This window comes from Anopheles gambiae, chromosome 2 (assembly GCF_943734735.2).
Source record: "Anopheles gambiae chromosome 2, idAnoGambNW_F1_1, whole genome shotgun sequence".
Lineage (NCBI taxonomy): Eukaryota > Metazoa > Arthropoda > Insecta > Diptera > Culicidae > Anopheles > Anopheles gambiae.
Window position 1 is genome coordinate 23953303 of NC_064601.1, and position 15361 is coordinate 23968663.

Here is a 15361-nt window from a genome sequence, read left to right on the forward strand (position 1 = left end):
TTTTCCTCAAGCGCACACACACAAACATACAACAAACACATTCACACAACACACACACACACCTGGGTGAGGAAAATAATGATTGCTTGGTACCGAAAAGAGGGATTTTCTTTACAGGAAACGTTATTCAAACCTCTGAAACCCTAACGGCGAGACAATTGCGTCTTAATTCTACACACAAACACCACTATACATTCACATCACCGTAAGTGTAAAAAAGGACTCAATCTTAGCAACGGGGAAGCAGGAAAGCATCTAAGCAGGCACGGGAGTTGTGTGGGATATGTCGGGATGGTCCCGCCGAAAGAAGATGGCTCCAAGCAGGCTGTGCTGCCCCACCCCCACAGACACACCTCGAACAGAAAACACTTACCAAGCGGCTTGAATGTATCGAACGAACCGGTCCGCAACGGGTGCTTATCCTTGTACGTTGGCTGACGGTCCGGCACGAACGGCACGGCCGGTAGCGATTCGCCCCGCGTCAGCGGTGGCCGCTGAATGGCCACGGTCGGATCGTCCCCGGCACCGCGCTTCGCACTGCCCGTCGGGCCCTCCATCTGATGGTCGTCGTCGTCCGGCGGCGGGCGCTTCAGATTGACGGACAGGGCCGGCGGTACCTGCTGCCGGCCGGCACCGTGCGGTGCCATGTGGTGCGGCGGCATGTGCTGCTGCATCCGGGCGCCCGCCCGCACGCTCGCAATGTCGTGCGGATCGTGCTTGGGCGCGAAATCGACCAGCGTCGACCCGTTCGGCCCGGTCCGGACGGAGTAGTGGTGTGGACCGGCGGCCGTCGGCACGGACCGGTGTGACAGTTCGCCGTTCTCGTGGCCCCGCTTGCCGCTGCTGCTGCCAGCGCCAACGCCAACGCCGCCGCTGCCACCGCCCGCCCCGCCACCGCTGGCGGCCGAATGGATGCGCTTCATCTGGCGGGCCGTGTCCAGCACGAGCTCGATCCGGTCGGCCCCCTCGTAGTTGACGCATCCGCGGCACACCGCCTCGGAAAAGTCGTGTATCATGGCCCACGGCATCCGGGGCAGATCGCACAGGTAGCAGTGTTGCCTCTTTGCCTGCACCGACATTGTGACGGAGTTTAACGCTGTGCGTGTAATGTTTGATTTTTCCAAAAACTGCCCAACGCTTCCGCCTCTCTTCTTCTCTGTCTGCGCAACACTATTTCCTTCCCCACGGGGAAACTCGCTAGTACTTTTCCAGCAACCAACCAACAAACAAACGACACTTTTCCTCTTCGCTTTTCAACCGACTCCGGCAGCACTGACCCTCACAACGACTTACACAAAAAGGCTCGCCCAGCCGGAGGGAAAATCGCACCGTTTTGGAGCGTTGGCGAGCTCACGAGAACCTGTTTTCGGCCTGCGGTGTCATCGTTTATATCATCCCGTCGGTAACTTCGCTTGCCGTCGCACGAAAACTATCCATCGCTGGAGGAGTTTTGGGAACAATTTCCTATTTCTCTGTTTTTCACGCCACCGTATTTACCCGCTTCTAACTTACACGTTTACTTCGTGTTGACTTTCTTCCCAGTTGCCGTCGGTAGTTGGACATTTAAACGCACACGCATACAACAACGCTTTGCTTTCGTAGATGAAATGCATCAATAAATTGAGGTGTAAAAACGGGTTTTAACTTGTTTTAGTTAAATTAAAAAACACCACCAAACACTTTAATTATTTGTTTTCCCAATTTTGATAGGACGCTCAATTTGCCGACGGGACAATTGAAGGTTCGCTTCTGTTTGATCGTACCAAAATGCACACTTTCTCGTTCGTATAAAATGCTTGTTTTCCTTTGTTTTTAGCTTCACTTTTCACAGCATAAACAAAAAAGCTTAAACTTCTTCAATTTAACTTTAACCACCGAAAAACGCCACACAACTATCGAGCCGACGGTAAGGGCTACCTTTTTGTTTTGGCACAGCTTGTGAGACTGTACAATTTACACCTTTAATTTTTTTACTTTCTTTCAATCGCGGTTTTGATTTTTCGCACCTTTAAATTGCCTCCTTGCGCGATCCGTTATTGAAAATTCAACCACACCACCACTCTGCTTCTCGCTCGCTCATACACACTTCACACATACACACACACGCTTCTGCAAAATCCACCGAATAACTGTACTTTACAATTTCTCATGCACAAATTTACGCCCTTTCAGCAAAAGAAAATAACGCCCTCACGTCCGTGAGTGTTGAACGGTGAGACAAACTTCCGTGCTGCCCGAATTTCAGGCAACCTTCTTTCACCTGGAGCGCGGATTGGAGTGCAGATTGAAAACTCTTCTTGGTAAAATTCACCGTTGTGACACGAGCAGCAAGCGAAACGACGTTGTGCCGCGACCGACGTACACAAACAAATGCCGTCCATTTTGGCCAACTACCATTTTACCGCCGCCGACTGGGACGGCGAGCGAGACGGCTAGCTAAGAGGGCGCTGCCCGCGCGTGCGAGAGCGAGACACCCGATGCAACGGTAAAGTGTGTTCACCAACACAAACGCACACGCGCACACCGATACACTGCAGTGTTCGTTTTGCGCGCTGCTTCGCAGTGGTGGTGGTGGTGGTCGTTGTTGTTTTACTCTTCGCGGGCGCTGACACAATCTCGCTTATGTGCTGACGGCTGCACGGGAACGTGATTGCGGTGTGTGGTGGAGGGTGAGGTGAGTATGGATGGTTGGTGAGGAGGAGGAGGAGGAGGAGGAGGAGGAGGAGGAGGATGAGGAGGAGGATGAGGAGGAGGATGAGGAGGAGGAGGAGGAGGAGGAGGAGGAGCGGTGAAAAGTGGTGAGATAATCGAAAGCATTGGCCGTCACCGACGGCGCAGCCAAGCCCGGCCAACTCCGCTCCACTCCGCCCCACCCCACTTGCGTATTTCTTCTTCCTTCTTTCTTCCCCGCTCGCCGTCCCGTAACTCACACGCCACACACACTCACACGCACTTTTGCTTTCCACGAACAACGGTCTGCTGCTATGTATTGGAATGGTATTCGTCTGTTGTGTGTGTGTGTGTGCGTGCGTTTATTATAGCCGCGTAGTAGTAGGAAGCGAAATGAAAGCGAGTGACGTAGGATGACGGGAACGGGCTACCCCCGGTGAACGTTGCTGCAGGGGTGGTGGATTGGAAACGGCAGACGCGGTTTTTGGGGCAACACAGCGGAAAGAAACGAAATGACGGGTGAGAGTGAGTGAGTGAGTGAGTGATGGGGAGGGGGTTGCGGGGAAACAGACCGAAATAGCATAAGTGAGCGTGATGATGATGGTGCGCGGCTGTGTGGTTTGGGGCCGCGAAGGTGAAGGTTGGAACGCGCAGCGTAGGCAGTGAGAACGACTCTGTGTGTGTGTGTGTGTATGTGTTGCGGAATGACGGCCAAGCACAAAAAAGCGGTCGTGAATGACGGCGGGCATACTATTTGAGGTGAGGGGGTGTTGTATGCCAAAAACATACCGAACAAAAAACAACATTAGGTAGGCGGCCAACAAAAAACGCGGCCAGCATTAACCCCTCACTAACACGACCATGATTGGTATGATTTATATTATTCATTCATGTCCGATGAAATTACGCGATGATGATGATGATGGTGGTCGTGTGGTGTATGAGCAGTTTTTTTAGTATTCAAATTTTTGCGTTTCCGCAGAACTATAACTGGCCCTTTGGAGAAAAAAAAGTGAACATACTAGGTGGACCGCAGCAAAGGGAACACAGAACTTGTGTGCTAAGCAATTGCTGTATCTTAACCTTCGAATGGTTCCGAACAGTATTCGTTCATACGCTCCTCAAATACTCAAATGAAGGCGTGTGTCTGTGTGTGTGTGTGTGTGGTTTAGCAAATAAGTACATTTTCAGCGCATTTACACTCCAGCACCAACACCGTTTACTACTCAGACACGCACCCTTGCCCTTCAAATTTTTAACATCTCGTAATGCCTCTTGAATAAGGTTTAACAAAACATTAAATGCATTTGAATATTCATTTACATTTACATCACATTTATGGCTTTTCTTCTTCACAATTCATATTGATGACGACATTTTAACTCAACATAGTCCAGACCTGATAATCTTTGCTGAAACACACTCAAACTCCGAACCATTTCCACCTTCCCTAATGATGCGTCAAACTATTCCTTTGGGAATTGTTCGGTTCGACGCCTGTCAATCCTTCCAGGGTGCAGTCTCTGCTCAAACTCCCCATCTCTGCCTCGAATATGATATCGTTGATCAGCTTCTGGGCGAACTTGTTCTGCAGTTCGTTCAGCGACCGCAGCTTGTTAGCGACATGCTTGCCGTACACCACCGATGGATCATGCTGTAGGAAGTCGTTCAATTTCTGGTCCACCAGCTCGTCTAACTCCTGCTCGCCGCTAAACCTAGCAGATGCTGTACTGCGCCGTTGCGCAGTCGTCAGTGGTTGGAATTGGTGCTGTGAGCCACTACTACACGATTCAGTCCACTGCGAATTGATGGTATGGTGCTGCTGCTGCTGCTGCTGCTGCTCCAAACTGTCATCAATGTCATCTGCTTGCTAAAATCAAGAAATGTCAAAACCATCTGAACCCCTTCCAAGGACCGGTGCCGCCTACTTAGACCCCAAGTATGATAACTCACCTCCACCTCGGAGTCCTGTGACACATGGGCTTGCTGCGATTGCTCCTGTCGGCCGTTCTGCTTCAGCCAGCTGGGATAGTCGTCTAGGAAGTCAAACAGTTGAAAATACCACCAGGTCGGTTGCCGCTGGGCGTCGCTGTTGTTGTTACTGCTACTACTGCTGCCTGCTGCTCGGGATGGCCGATTCAACCGTCGCAACTGCTTGCGATATCCAGTTCGGAGTGCGTTAATTTTTCGCTTAACCGTCTCCTTGGTTGCCTGCGGATCAACCTCGCGGTACTTTTGCACCAGCGCATCGTAAGCGCGCTGCTTCTGCTGCTCGTACTCGCTCGACTTCCGATGCCACAGGCACGGGAAACTTTTGTACAGCTCAATAAACTCCTCCACAAAGTTGGGCTTACAGTTTTCGTGCCTGTCTTGCATCGTGTGGGTTTTTAACTATTTAAGAAAAAAACATTACTATTACCTTTTTCCCGGTTGGGAGAAGAACTCTGCAGCACACTCTCCAGCACCCGGTGTGCCTTACCTTGCGGTGTGTGCTGCAAATTCTGTACACATATACACCTTTAAACAGCGATCACATTTCTCTTTCACACACACTCTCACTCCACCGCTAGCCGTCTCTTTTCTTCTTCCCAGCTATACACCACACATCTACGTGCGAGAGCGAATGGGCTACAATTAAACTTTCTCATCTACGTCGTCTCGTCGTCGTCGTCGTCGTCAGCGTCATCATCATCATCGATTGCTTTTTTTCTGTTATGTTGCTTCTTGCTCTTCTTGTACCGTCGCAGTTGCGCGAACTGTCTGTTTTGCTTCTTCGCTTGGTTGTATTCTTCTGCCGCTTCCCGTACCGATGGGGCTTCTTCGCCTCTTCTTACTCACTGTAGCCGCTGTAGCGTGACGATGGTGGCGGCGCTAGCGCAGTTTCGTTACCGCACGCGTGCTAGTGTTGGTGTGCCGCTAGCATACGCACACACATTCACAGCCGTGCTAAGGTATGTATTCTACCGTGCGTGTGTGTGTGTGTGTTTGTATGGCTCATTAAATGCACTTCGGAACTACCCCCGCTGTTCAACTGTTTTTTGTGTGTTCTCTTCATCATGTCGTTTATATCTTCTTTTCTCTTTCAAACAAAAAAAAAAACACACAACACACACATACGCGCGTTTGAAATGTGGCTTTTCGTTGTGTTCTTCCTCTTCTGATCACTTCTTCCGTTTTTGCGTACTTTTGCAGGGTTTCTTCCTTGTTTCTTTTCTGGCGCTTCTATCGATTCCGCCCCGGCGGGTATTCTAGCGCGTGTTTTTTTTCACCCGTTTTCCTGCGCTTTTCTTCCCAGCAGCATGTTCCGTTCGAACGGTTGTGTTTGTGAACGTGGTCACGAATCGTGCTGTTCCCGCGACGTTGCTGTTTTTTCTTCATTCATCGCTACCGTTCTTATCGGTCGGTGAAAGAATCGTTCTTGGTGCAGGGAAGCAAATTATTTTAAATAATTTTCTAAAAAACAGCCTTTTTGCATTGCATTGCTTAGAAATATGAATTAAAGTTAAATTTCTTGAATTGTTCTTCCACTCATCGTCAAACTGACTTTAAGAATAACTATTTGGATGGTTGTTTAATAGGCATTTAATGTCGTTAATCACTAAAAATTCACCTCTTCAACACCCCCCCCCCCCCCCCCCCCATTTACCACTTTTGATGGTGAAAGATGGTAACACACACCAAAATGATTCATATTTACATGCACATAAGCTCGCCCGTCGAGCAAGCATATATGTGTGTGTGTGTTAAAAAGCTTTCCATTTATGTTTGCTAGGGCTAGCATAAATCAATGAAAAGTATGCTTCTAAGGGCATTAATCACAGCTTTACGACTCCTCGCTCTCTCTCACTCACTCACTCACTCTGGTAGAGTGCAAGAACTGCATTCCCATTTGATACAAAGCATAGCGACCCAAAAGTATGGAATGAAAAGGGAAGGGCAAGGAGTGTCGCTCTCCATGTTGCCCACCACCCGGTCGCTAACGCTCACGTCCGATAAAAGAATCTTGATAACGGCGTGCTTCAACGTGTGCAGCGTACAAACGTCAAACATCTGCGCTGCTGCTGCCGTCTCGCTTCCGGTAATCTTGTCCGATGGCTAAGTTATTTAATCAAATTCACTGTCCCTCCTCTTGCTGGAGCGGCCGCCCCTGGTGAAGGTGGTAATGGACGCAGCACATAAAACTCACCACCCCCAAGGCCCGTCCCGGACTCAGCCGCCGCACAAGCTTTGGCGTGCGAACGAACCGTTATTGGAAAATCTGTCCACTAAAAGTACGGATAAATGGACAAGATTAAGATGAAAAAGCTGGTTCAATCAACTGGTAATGGCGCGTGTGTGTGTGTGTGTGTGTGTATCGCATTTATAACAGTGAGTGCAAAAGGTGTGGCAACTTTGTTCGGGGCAGTCAGAACACGGCCAGATTGGGTAATAAAGTGTTCATAAAGTATGGACGGTTTTAGTACAATTTTTGTGCTTCATTTTTCGAGCTGAATGTCTTGTAGTTGGGTATACTATTTTTACCTATTTTTGTGCCATTTTATTAACACCAATGCCTTCGAATTACCTTCAAAATACCACATTACTTTATCACTTATTCGTAATTTCACGTTTTATCATTTCTAATGAGTTATACGCAGCAAACAGGAAAAGAAGAGATGGAAAGCATCTCCTAACGTGCTTATCGAGCTGCTTTTATAATGAGGCAATTTAAATTCCGTTCGCAGTTTTTCCCGATCGAAGCGAGAATTATGCAGAACGTGGCATCCCGTTGGCTTGAATAAAAAGCGGGAGGAATAATTTGATGTGAGTGGCACTATCGTCTACTTTTTCCCTCAGCAACCGTTCGCCGTCTTTCAGCAGTAATTAAGTTACAGTTTTATCTCAACTTTTGTACCTCCGCTGGGGATAGTATGTAGTGCAAATGATCAAGAAAGAAGGTTTGGTCCTTTTCAAACCAAGAACTCGAAGGAACTCGAGTAGTGATGGGTAAAGTTGGCAAACATCCGTTGGCGAATTACGAAGGTAGATCCGCCCAGCATTACACGGAACCATTTGTAATCATCTGGAGCCGTCCGGAATCGCTCGGAGTCGTGCGGAATTGGCTGGAGTCATCCGAAGTCGGCTGAAGTCGTCCAGAGTCGGAGTCGTTTGGAGTCATCTGGAGACGTCTGGAGTCGTCTAAAGTCGTCCGAAGTCATCTGGAGTCTCCGGAGTTATTCGGAGTCGGTCGGAATCGGAATCGTTCGAAGTCTTCCAGAGTCGGAGTCATCTGGAGTCGTCCGAAGTCATCTCGAGTCGTCTGGAGTCTTCCGGAGTCGCCCGGAGTCGGTTGAAGTCGTCCGGAGTCGTCCTGAGTCGGCTGGAGGTATTTCATTTCGTTGTGTGAACTAGTTAAACAGACTCTGATTCCGGGTAACTCCGGACCCCGAACTACTCCGTCTCCCGACGACTCGGCATGACTTCGTCTCCGAGCGACTCCTGCCGACTGCGAACGGTTCAGACTCCAGAAGACTCCGGGTGACTACGAACGACTCCGAACGACTCCGGACGACTCCGAACGACTCCACGTGACTCCATACGACTTCGGATGACTCCGGACGACTCCGGTCAACTCCAGACGACTCCGGGTGTCTCCAGAAGACTCCGGGCCACTCCAGACGAATCTGGGTGACTCCGGATGATTCCTGATGAGACGAGATGTCTCCGGACGACTCAAGACGACTCCAAACGACTCCGAGTTTACCAGACTCAGAATCGGATGACTCTGGACGACTTCAGACGACACCGGCCAACTTCGGACGACTCGGAATTGGACTAAAAATAGCCGGAGTCGGATCGGAGTCTTGGGCGCGCTCCAGAAAGCACACCACCAATCTCGTAAGCTTCTTTACGAAAGTAGTATACGTGTTGGCAGCAGACTTTGAAAGTTTTAAACCCCATATTTCCGTTTTGTTAACTAATTTGCGTAGCACAATAAACAACTCGTCGCATTGTGCTGTGGCTTCTTTACGGCACTACTACAGCAACAAAAAAGAAAACCGGGAGTCCGGCAGCTATCATCTGTCCATAGGCAAACCTGATAACATATCACACTCACACACGGCCAGCTCGCGACACCGTTGACGTTTCGCGCTTATCGCTATCGCGGGAGGGTGGAAAAGCTCACCCATTACGCCACCTTATCGGTCACGACTGGTCTGGTGATAATGGAGGACGCGCGCGCGCGCACTGTTAGGCCATTGGCCACCATCAGCCACGGAGCGTAAAAACCAGCAGATGGCACAAATGCAACACTCCACGCTAAACCGTCCTCATGCTACTGGGGCACGCTTTAACCTCAACGCACTTAACCTTCCCTTACTGCTAATCTTATCAGCAAAGCCGCATATGTGCAGCCGGAATCAAAATCTGAGAAAGGCCGGAAAGAAGCAAAAAAATAAAAAAAATAAACAAAACCCGAAAGTTCTCACCAGCCGCACACATCCCGGCACCATCCACCATCGGTGCATCCGGTCGGAAGCAGATTAGCGCAGGCAGCACAAATAGTTGGCCACGAACGGCCCCACGTCGAAGGTTATCAGTGGAAGAGGAGAAGGTTCTTTGGAAAAAAGGGGGAAGAAACACATTTCTTCAAAAATTACCATGCAACAACTGTCCCGACGATCAATTGTAAAACGCGAAACTGGTTCGCGGTCTCTCCTATCAGAAGCAGCAGCCTGTCAGTATGTGATAAGGGAGGGGGGAAATGCAGTCCGGTGCGGGACACTGTCACAGTTCTAGTTCACGACCTCTCGACGATGATGATTTTTGCATCGTGCGGAACGACCTTCGATGCTAAAGGCTTGTTTGTTGTTCTTCATTTCTCTCCTTTTTTTGTGTGTCGCCATTTTTGATAAGAACGCACACATATTCGCTCGGATGGCCTGCATACATCTTGGGGTGGTTTTGGTTTCTTTCCTGATTGTGCTGTCCTAACTCCAGCTGGTTTTCCACTACCACTACCACCAAGCCGCGGGAAAAACAACAGTTGATAAGGGCCTGCCTCCCCACTTTCCAAGAAGCGAAACCCGATTGCGCAAACGCAAACGGCTCGTAATCAGTGCCCCGTACGTTCGGTGTGGCATGTTTTAGGCATGCCCATGGGTTTGGTTTCGATAGCGGTAATATCGTAATATCGATTGCTAGATGGGAAACTACTTCATGAACCAAGCTTCACACATCCGCACCGGGCAAAGGGAACATTCCAAAACGTGTCCAACGGTTGAGTTAGAAATGGCTATTATTTTTAGAAATGCAATTCTTGGTTCTCCCTCTCTCTCTGTTGCTCTCTCTCTCTCTGTCCCCTTAGCTGTTATTCCCAGCGAATTGCATTCCTCACGTTTGTTGTCGTAGTTGGACCATCGTAGACCGGCATTCTGACCATGGTGCTTTCTCCCATGGCCACTCACACACCTTTTCTCTTCTCTCTCTCTCTCTCTCTCTCTCTCTCTCTTTTTCCCTCTCTCTCTCGCCTAGAGTCCCCCCTCAGCTATGTAGTTGGCGACCTAAGAAGGCAGACAACGTCGAAAAGGCGCAGAAACGTAACAAAAAGCGGAGAGCTCCTCTTCTTCCTCTCCTCTTTGAAGATCTCGCAAAACCCGCAGTCGCCGGAAGGTCTGCCCTCCCTAGATCCGGCCTCCCGACCGAATTACATCATCCGAACGGAGCGAGCAGCACGCGTCGTCGTCATCTGCCGGCCTCGCCAGCGCCAACCCGCGTAAGGAGCGTTCGTTATTTATTTTCCCTTTTATTTACTATGTTGTCCCGCGCCCGTGTTGCAATGGCATTGCATTTCCGGTGCCGCTGCATCCGGCCACCTCCTGAGTGTGTGGTAGAGGACGGTTGGTAAACGTTCTGAGATTGCAAGTTCTTTTTTTGCTGCTCAGGAGCTTACTTAGTATTGTCGTAGTATTGCATACACTACTTCATATATTCCTGTGTATGTGTGCCTGGAGCCGCGCTTGCATTCATATAAATTATCCCTCCCCCCCCCCAGCAATTGAAAGCATGGCATGCTGCGAGGTTTGAACGGTACATAAAACCGAGATCGTTATAGTACGCCTTGCACATAAGTGCGCGGGAAAAAGCGTTTTCAGTTTCAACCGTCCGACCCATGTACGTACGGAAATGGCCAAATATGTCCATGTGCACGTGTGTGTGTGTGTGTGTGCCCGATCATGTGACCCACAGCCGTGTGCCCGATGCTGCTGAGTGGCGTTTGTGTTTCTTTGGACGGAAAAATAAGCGCAACCGCCATGTGCCCGTGTCCTCTCGTGCTCGGCGTGTAGGAGGCGCTTGCTGCTGCTGGTGCTGCAACGCGATGCTGCAACCATTTCTCGGGCAGAAGGCAATCGAAATGCAGTCACAGCATAGGTTGTGATGGTGGTGCAAAAACGAAGGAAAAGAAAGCGATTTGTCGAGCGCCTTGGGACGTTTCTTTCGGCTGGGGTAAATAGACGATTCCGGGGTAAACACTTCCGGGTTTGACGGTGTACATAAAAGCTTAAACTGCACACCGCTCTATGTACAGTGCTGTACATTGCATTGCTTTCAAAGATCGCACAAAAAAAAATATGCACAAGGTACTTGAGAATCTTTTTTCTCTTGCTAAAAATTTAATACCTTTCTGGACGGTTCTAGCATCAGTTCTTGGAAATTGTTAAATAATAAGGATGCGATAATTAATTCAACTTTAGCACGTTCAAGCTGCTTTAACGGAGCATATACAATCAGAGTTTTTTGTTTAAATAGAAAACAGAGATTCACATTAAAAAATAAAACACTCACAAACGAGCTTTGCATTGCTACGAAGGTCTTCTTACTCCACCGGTCTCTTAGATGCCCTGCGTCATGATCACTTCGTGCCATTAGACACACTTTTCCGTGTCCGAGATAAGATACAACTGCCCGTTAAAAGGGGCACGGACTTTCCGTGTACAAAAAACCGCCCTGGGAATGAGTTTCGGTGATAAGGAAGTAAAAATAGGCGTTATCAGCCAAAGGCGTACTACTCGGGGAGGACGGGAATGGGGGGATTTGAATCAACCAGGAGTTTCTAATGGCTGATAAGCGGCACGGAACTGTGATGCGGCGTCGGTTGTTGCTGCTGCTGCTGCTGTTGCGTGTGCATCACCATCAAATTCCCTGATACGATCTATCTTATCTACAGTGTCTTATTGACATAGTATGATTTGGTTTGTTTGTTTGCGTGCGTGCGTCTACCTAGCCCCAGTTTGACGGTTGCGTGACGCTACGGCGCGGTCCATCGATACGCGACCGTTGATAATGAAGTTGATACCACATCGAACTGTGCCACCGATAAGGCGCGCTGCCGGCCATGTGAAAGTGAAACGAATGTGATAAACGAAGGTAACGGCAATACAACCAAACAGTTACAAAGCTTTGATGAAGCATTGTTGGCGGGGAAAGGTTTTAAAATTGTAAAAAAGCTTCTTCTTCTGCAATAATTACCTTCGCCTGCCTCGTATGTACGTAACTTCTTCAATTACGCAGCCAAAATTTCAAGCTCCTACATTTGCTCATATGCGCAAAAAAAACATTGAAAACAAACAAACAACATGCAATCAATTATGCAAGGATAATCAAGAAAAACGACAAAAAATAAACAACACTCACACATGTAAGGAACATTTTCCCACACACACACAAGAAGATCGTTTTTGCCCATGAAGAACCATGTACAGTGTAGCACAAGTGATGGGGCGCTTACTATATGGTTGCCATGGTACATGCTGTAGCGATGTGGCTGTGTACGGTTTGAAGCGATCATTTGTCGCGCGGTGTTGTGTTTCGCTTTTCTCCAATGGAGGCGCATGGTGCTTGGTGAATTTGCTCGAAGGACATTTGGCCGAACCTCCATTTCTATTTTTTCGCAGGTGTGTGTGTGTCTGTAGGTATAAAAAACATGAAAAACAGCTTAATTTAAACTACATGCAAAACATGATCACCAAACATCACGCTTCGTTTAGTTCAACTTTAAAGCAATTGCACTGTAAATGGATGGGAAAAATCACGCTTCGCTGGTTGATTCCCCTTTGCCCCCATTCCCCCTGTTGCAGACGGTTGAACTTCAAGCAGTAGCTCGCACCCGAACGCCCCCCAAAAACCTGTCTCCTACGCCGCCCCCTACATCCCAAAGCCCTGACCGGATGGTGGTGGCTGATGTAATTCATTCAAATGCATTTTCCGTTTTTCCACCTTTTCCACGCGTATTTATGGCCTTTTTCGCTCTCCCATTCGGGTTGTTTTTGTTCGCTTGCCCTATGTAACGCAGCAAACGGTTCGTCGCTTGTGCAACGCCCCTTAAAAGCAGCCGAACACCCGAAAACCCGAACCCGGTGTGTTCGTGCCCCGTGGCCCCAAGATGGGAAGTTCCGGAATGGCTTGCACAAACCCTAGGTCCTGAGAGGGTTGATGGGGTAAGGGAGGGAGGCGGAAATTGAAAACTCGCACGCACACCAACACAACCATCGCGTCGTGTCCGGCATTTCGCCCTTCGAAAACGCCCTTGCCATAGATTTGTTTACTCGTGGCGCGGCGTTTACAATATATAGTGCAGACGACGGTCTATATACTGCGAACGAAACGTGGGGGAAGGGGTGTTGGGATGGTCCGGGCGTCCGGTGACCCGTTCCCGTGCTGCCACAGCGTCGTTACGGGACGGGTGTTTGGTGTTGGTGTGCGGATGTCGACGGATGAGCGCGCAATGACAGACCAGAAGAGGGCCTTAGAACAAGGGTGGAGGGGGGAGGGGGTGAAGCAGCTAGGGAGAAACCAGGACAGCCCAGACCCTGGCAGGGAATCGATAACACGCTGCTGGCTCGTAGCCCAGCACCAGCACCAATACCAAGGCAAAGCGGGCGGCAGGATTACGTCGAACGAGACAACGACGACGACGACGACGACGACTACGACATGAAGTTGGCCAGGGTCTGGGACGAGAACATATTTTCTCGGCTAGCGGAAAAATCGATACTCCATCCTGTTTCTGTTTTGTGCCTGTTTTATTTTTCTTTCTCACACAAGCTTCCCTCTCTCTCTCTTTTACACTACGCCACACCAGAGGGTTCGTGTTCGTTCCGGGGTTCTCTGTTCTCACACCCTTTCGCACCAAGGGGTGTGGTTCAAACACTGCACGTGATAGTTTTCGCTTCGTTTCGCCCTCCAAAGGATAGACACCGAACAAGCAGTTGTACAATTGTCAACTCCAATGAAACCTTCCATTAATCTATTCCAGCATGACTGGGGCTTTCATGGTTTCGCTGTTCGCTTCCGAACTTTTGCCAATCAACTTTTGCAAAGTTTTCCTCTTATTTTTTTTCCCTCCACTTAACATGATTTGTTAATCCCTCTTGCCAGCTGAATTGGAATGAAGGAAATCAAATTTACGGCAGCCAAATTGGAAAAGCAAAATTTCATCACGTCCCACCCAGAGTGCCCAACACCGGAGCTGTGTTATGTCAAGTCTTGTGCAAATAATCGCACACATTCCCCTCTCTCTCTCTCTCTCTCTCTTCCGCTCGTGTCTCATCGTGAACCTCTCTGCACGGGAAACATTCCACCAGTTTATCGATTTTTCCTTCCAGGCAGGGCACGTTCTCACCAACACCAGTGCTAGAGAGGACCAGTGAGAGAGACCAGCGAGTAAAAAAGCGGATCGATATACGCACTTCCGAAAGTGTGACGGGCAAATCGCGTGACGGACACGCGGACGGACACATGAAGTGCAGCGCAGTAGGCGGCGATGGTGGACCAGTGCAACCCAGATGGTACGGCTTTGTCATGTTGTTGTTTATGTACCCCCTCAATCATGGAGAAAGAGAGTGGAAGCTTTCGTTCGTCTCTCTCTCTCTCTTACAGAGCATTCTAGCGCGCGGGGTTTTTGAATTAATGTTTCGTACGTGACTCCAGTGGCCCGTTCAGGAGCGAGCAGCGTCGAAACCGTGTGATGAACGAAACCTGTACGCATGTGCCAACATTCAAGCAGTGTATCTCGCCCCGGGAGTTGTCTTCCTCTCGAACGCTCCAGGCCGGAACGCCGGAAGCAAATGCAATATTTAGATTTTTTCCTCGCTTAATGTCTTCACCATTTCCCGTACAACTGCCCGTACGATTGATATCAATTTTCACAATTGCCAAAAATTCCACTTAAAAAGAAGAATCCCACTCTGTCCCTGCTGTGCCCTTTCCGGGACGCTTCGTTCCCTGGGTAATATCACGTGCCGGAACCTTTTTGGCACGGAGTGTTCGTGTCCCTTTGCTGCCGGTCTTCTACCTCCAGCTCAACCTGCCGCACACTGTGGCCTTCAGACGTGATTAATCGATAGCATTTGCCTCGACAGCCCGCTTCCCGTTTTGCCCGTGGCTGTACTGTCCCTTGTACGGTGCCTTTTGTTTGTCCGTGTATTGGTGAGCGTTTCGATGCTCTTCGCGTTCGACAGCGCCCAAAACTAGAGCAATCTGGGGGAGAGCTCACCCACAGCGGTGGGATTTGCGAATTTGGGTTTGAGCGAAATCTCACCTTTCCTTCTCCCTCCCGTTGGAAAAGGGGAGGCAATGCGGGACGTTTGATTAATGTTTGCACACCAATCTTGCCGGTTCAATAATCGAACGAGTCGTACGGATTGGCACG

General features: G+C 49.3%; 2 protein-coding genes across 7 annotated transcripts in view; both read right to left on the minus strand.

The window, feature by feature from the left end:
* LOC11175596 (interferon regulatory factor 2-binding protein-like B) overlaps positions 1–2390 on the minus strand; it is a 30681-nt gene extending 28291 nt beyond the window's left edge. For all 4 annotated transcript variants that reach the window (XM_061652082.1, XM_003436129.2, XM_061652081.1 and 1 more), the window contains exon 1: positions 374–2390. In XM_061652082.1, the coding sequence (XP_061508066.1) occupies positions 374–1079 (706 nt within the window). In that variant the 5' untranslated portion in view covers positions 1080–2390. The remainder of the gene's footprint in view (positions 1–373) is intronic.
* Positions 2391–3950: 1560 nt separating this feature from the next.
* Positions 3951–10115, minus strand: LOC1273351 (uncharacterized). 3 transcript variants are annotated; one of them, XM_061652795.1, is made up of 3 exons: positions 5188–10115; positions 4624–5061; positions 3951–4540 (listed from the first exon to the last, which is right to left on the minus strand). In XM_061652795.1, exons 2-3 carry the CDS (start codon positions 5044–5046, stop codon positions 4121–4123), a joined length of 843 nt encoding a protein of 280 aa, XP_061508779.1. In that variant the 5' UTR covers positions 5047–5061; positions 5188–10115; the 3' UTR covers positions 3951–4120. The 3 variants fall into 3 exon arrangements, with proteins under 3 accessions (XP_061508779.1, XP_061508778.1, XP_312318.3); XM_061652794.1 differs by having other exon boundaries at positions 5150–10115; XM_312318.4 differs by having other exon boundaries at positions 4624–10115.
* Positions 10116–15361: the final 5246 nt, after the last annotated feature.

Excerpts from the sequence above, each read along its gene's own strand:
- LOC1273351 (XM_061652795.1), bottom strand. The coding sequence starts at position 5,046 with ATGCAAGACAGGCACGAAAACTGTAAGCCCAACTTTGTGGAGGAGTTT. Across the intron at positions 4,541-4,623 it reads CACAGGACTCCGAGGTGGAG|CAAGCAGATGACATTGATGA; the intron begins GTGAGTTATCAT and ends TCTTGATTTTAG.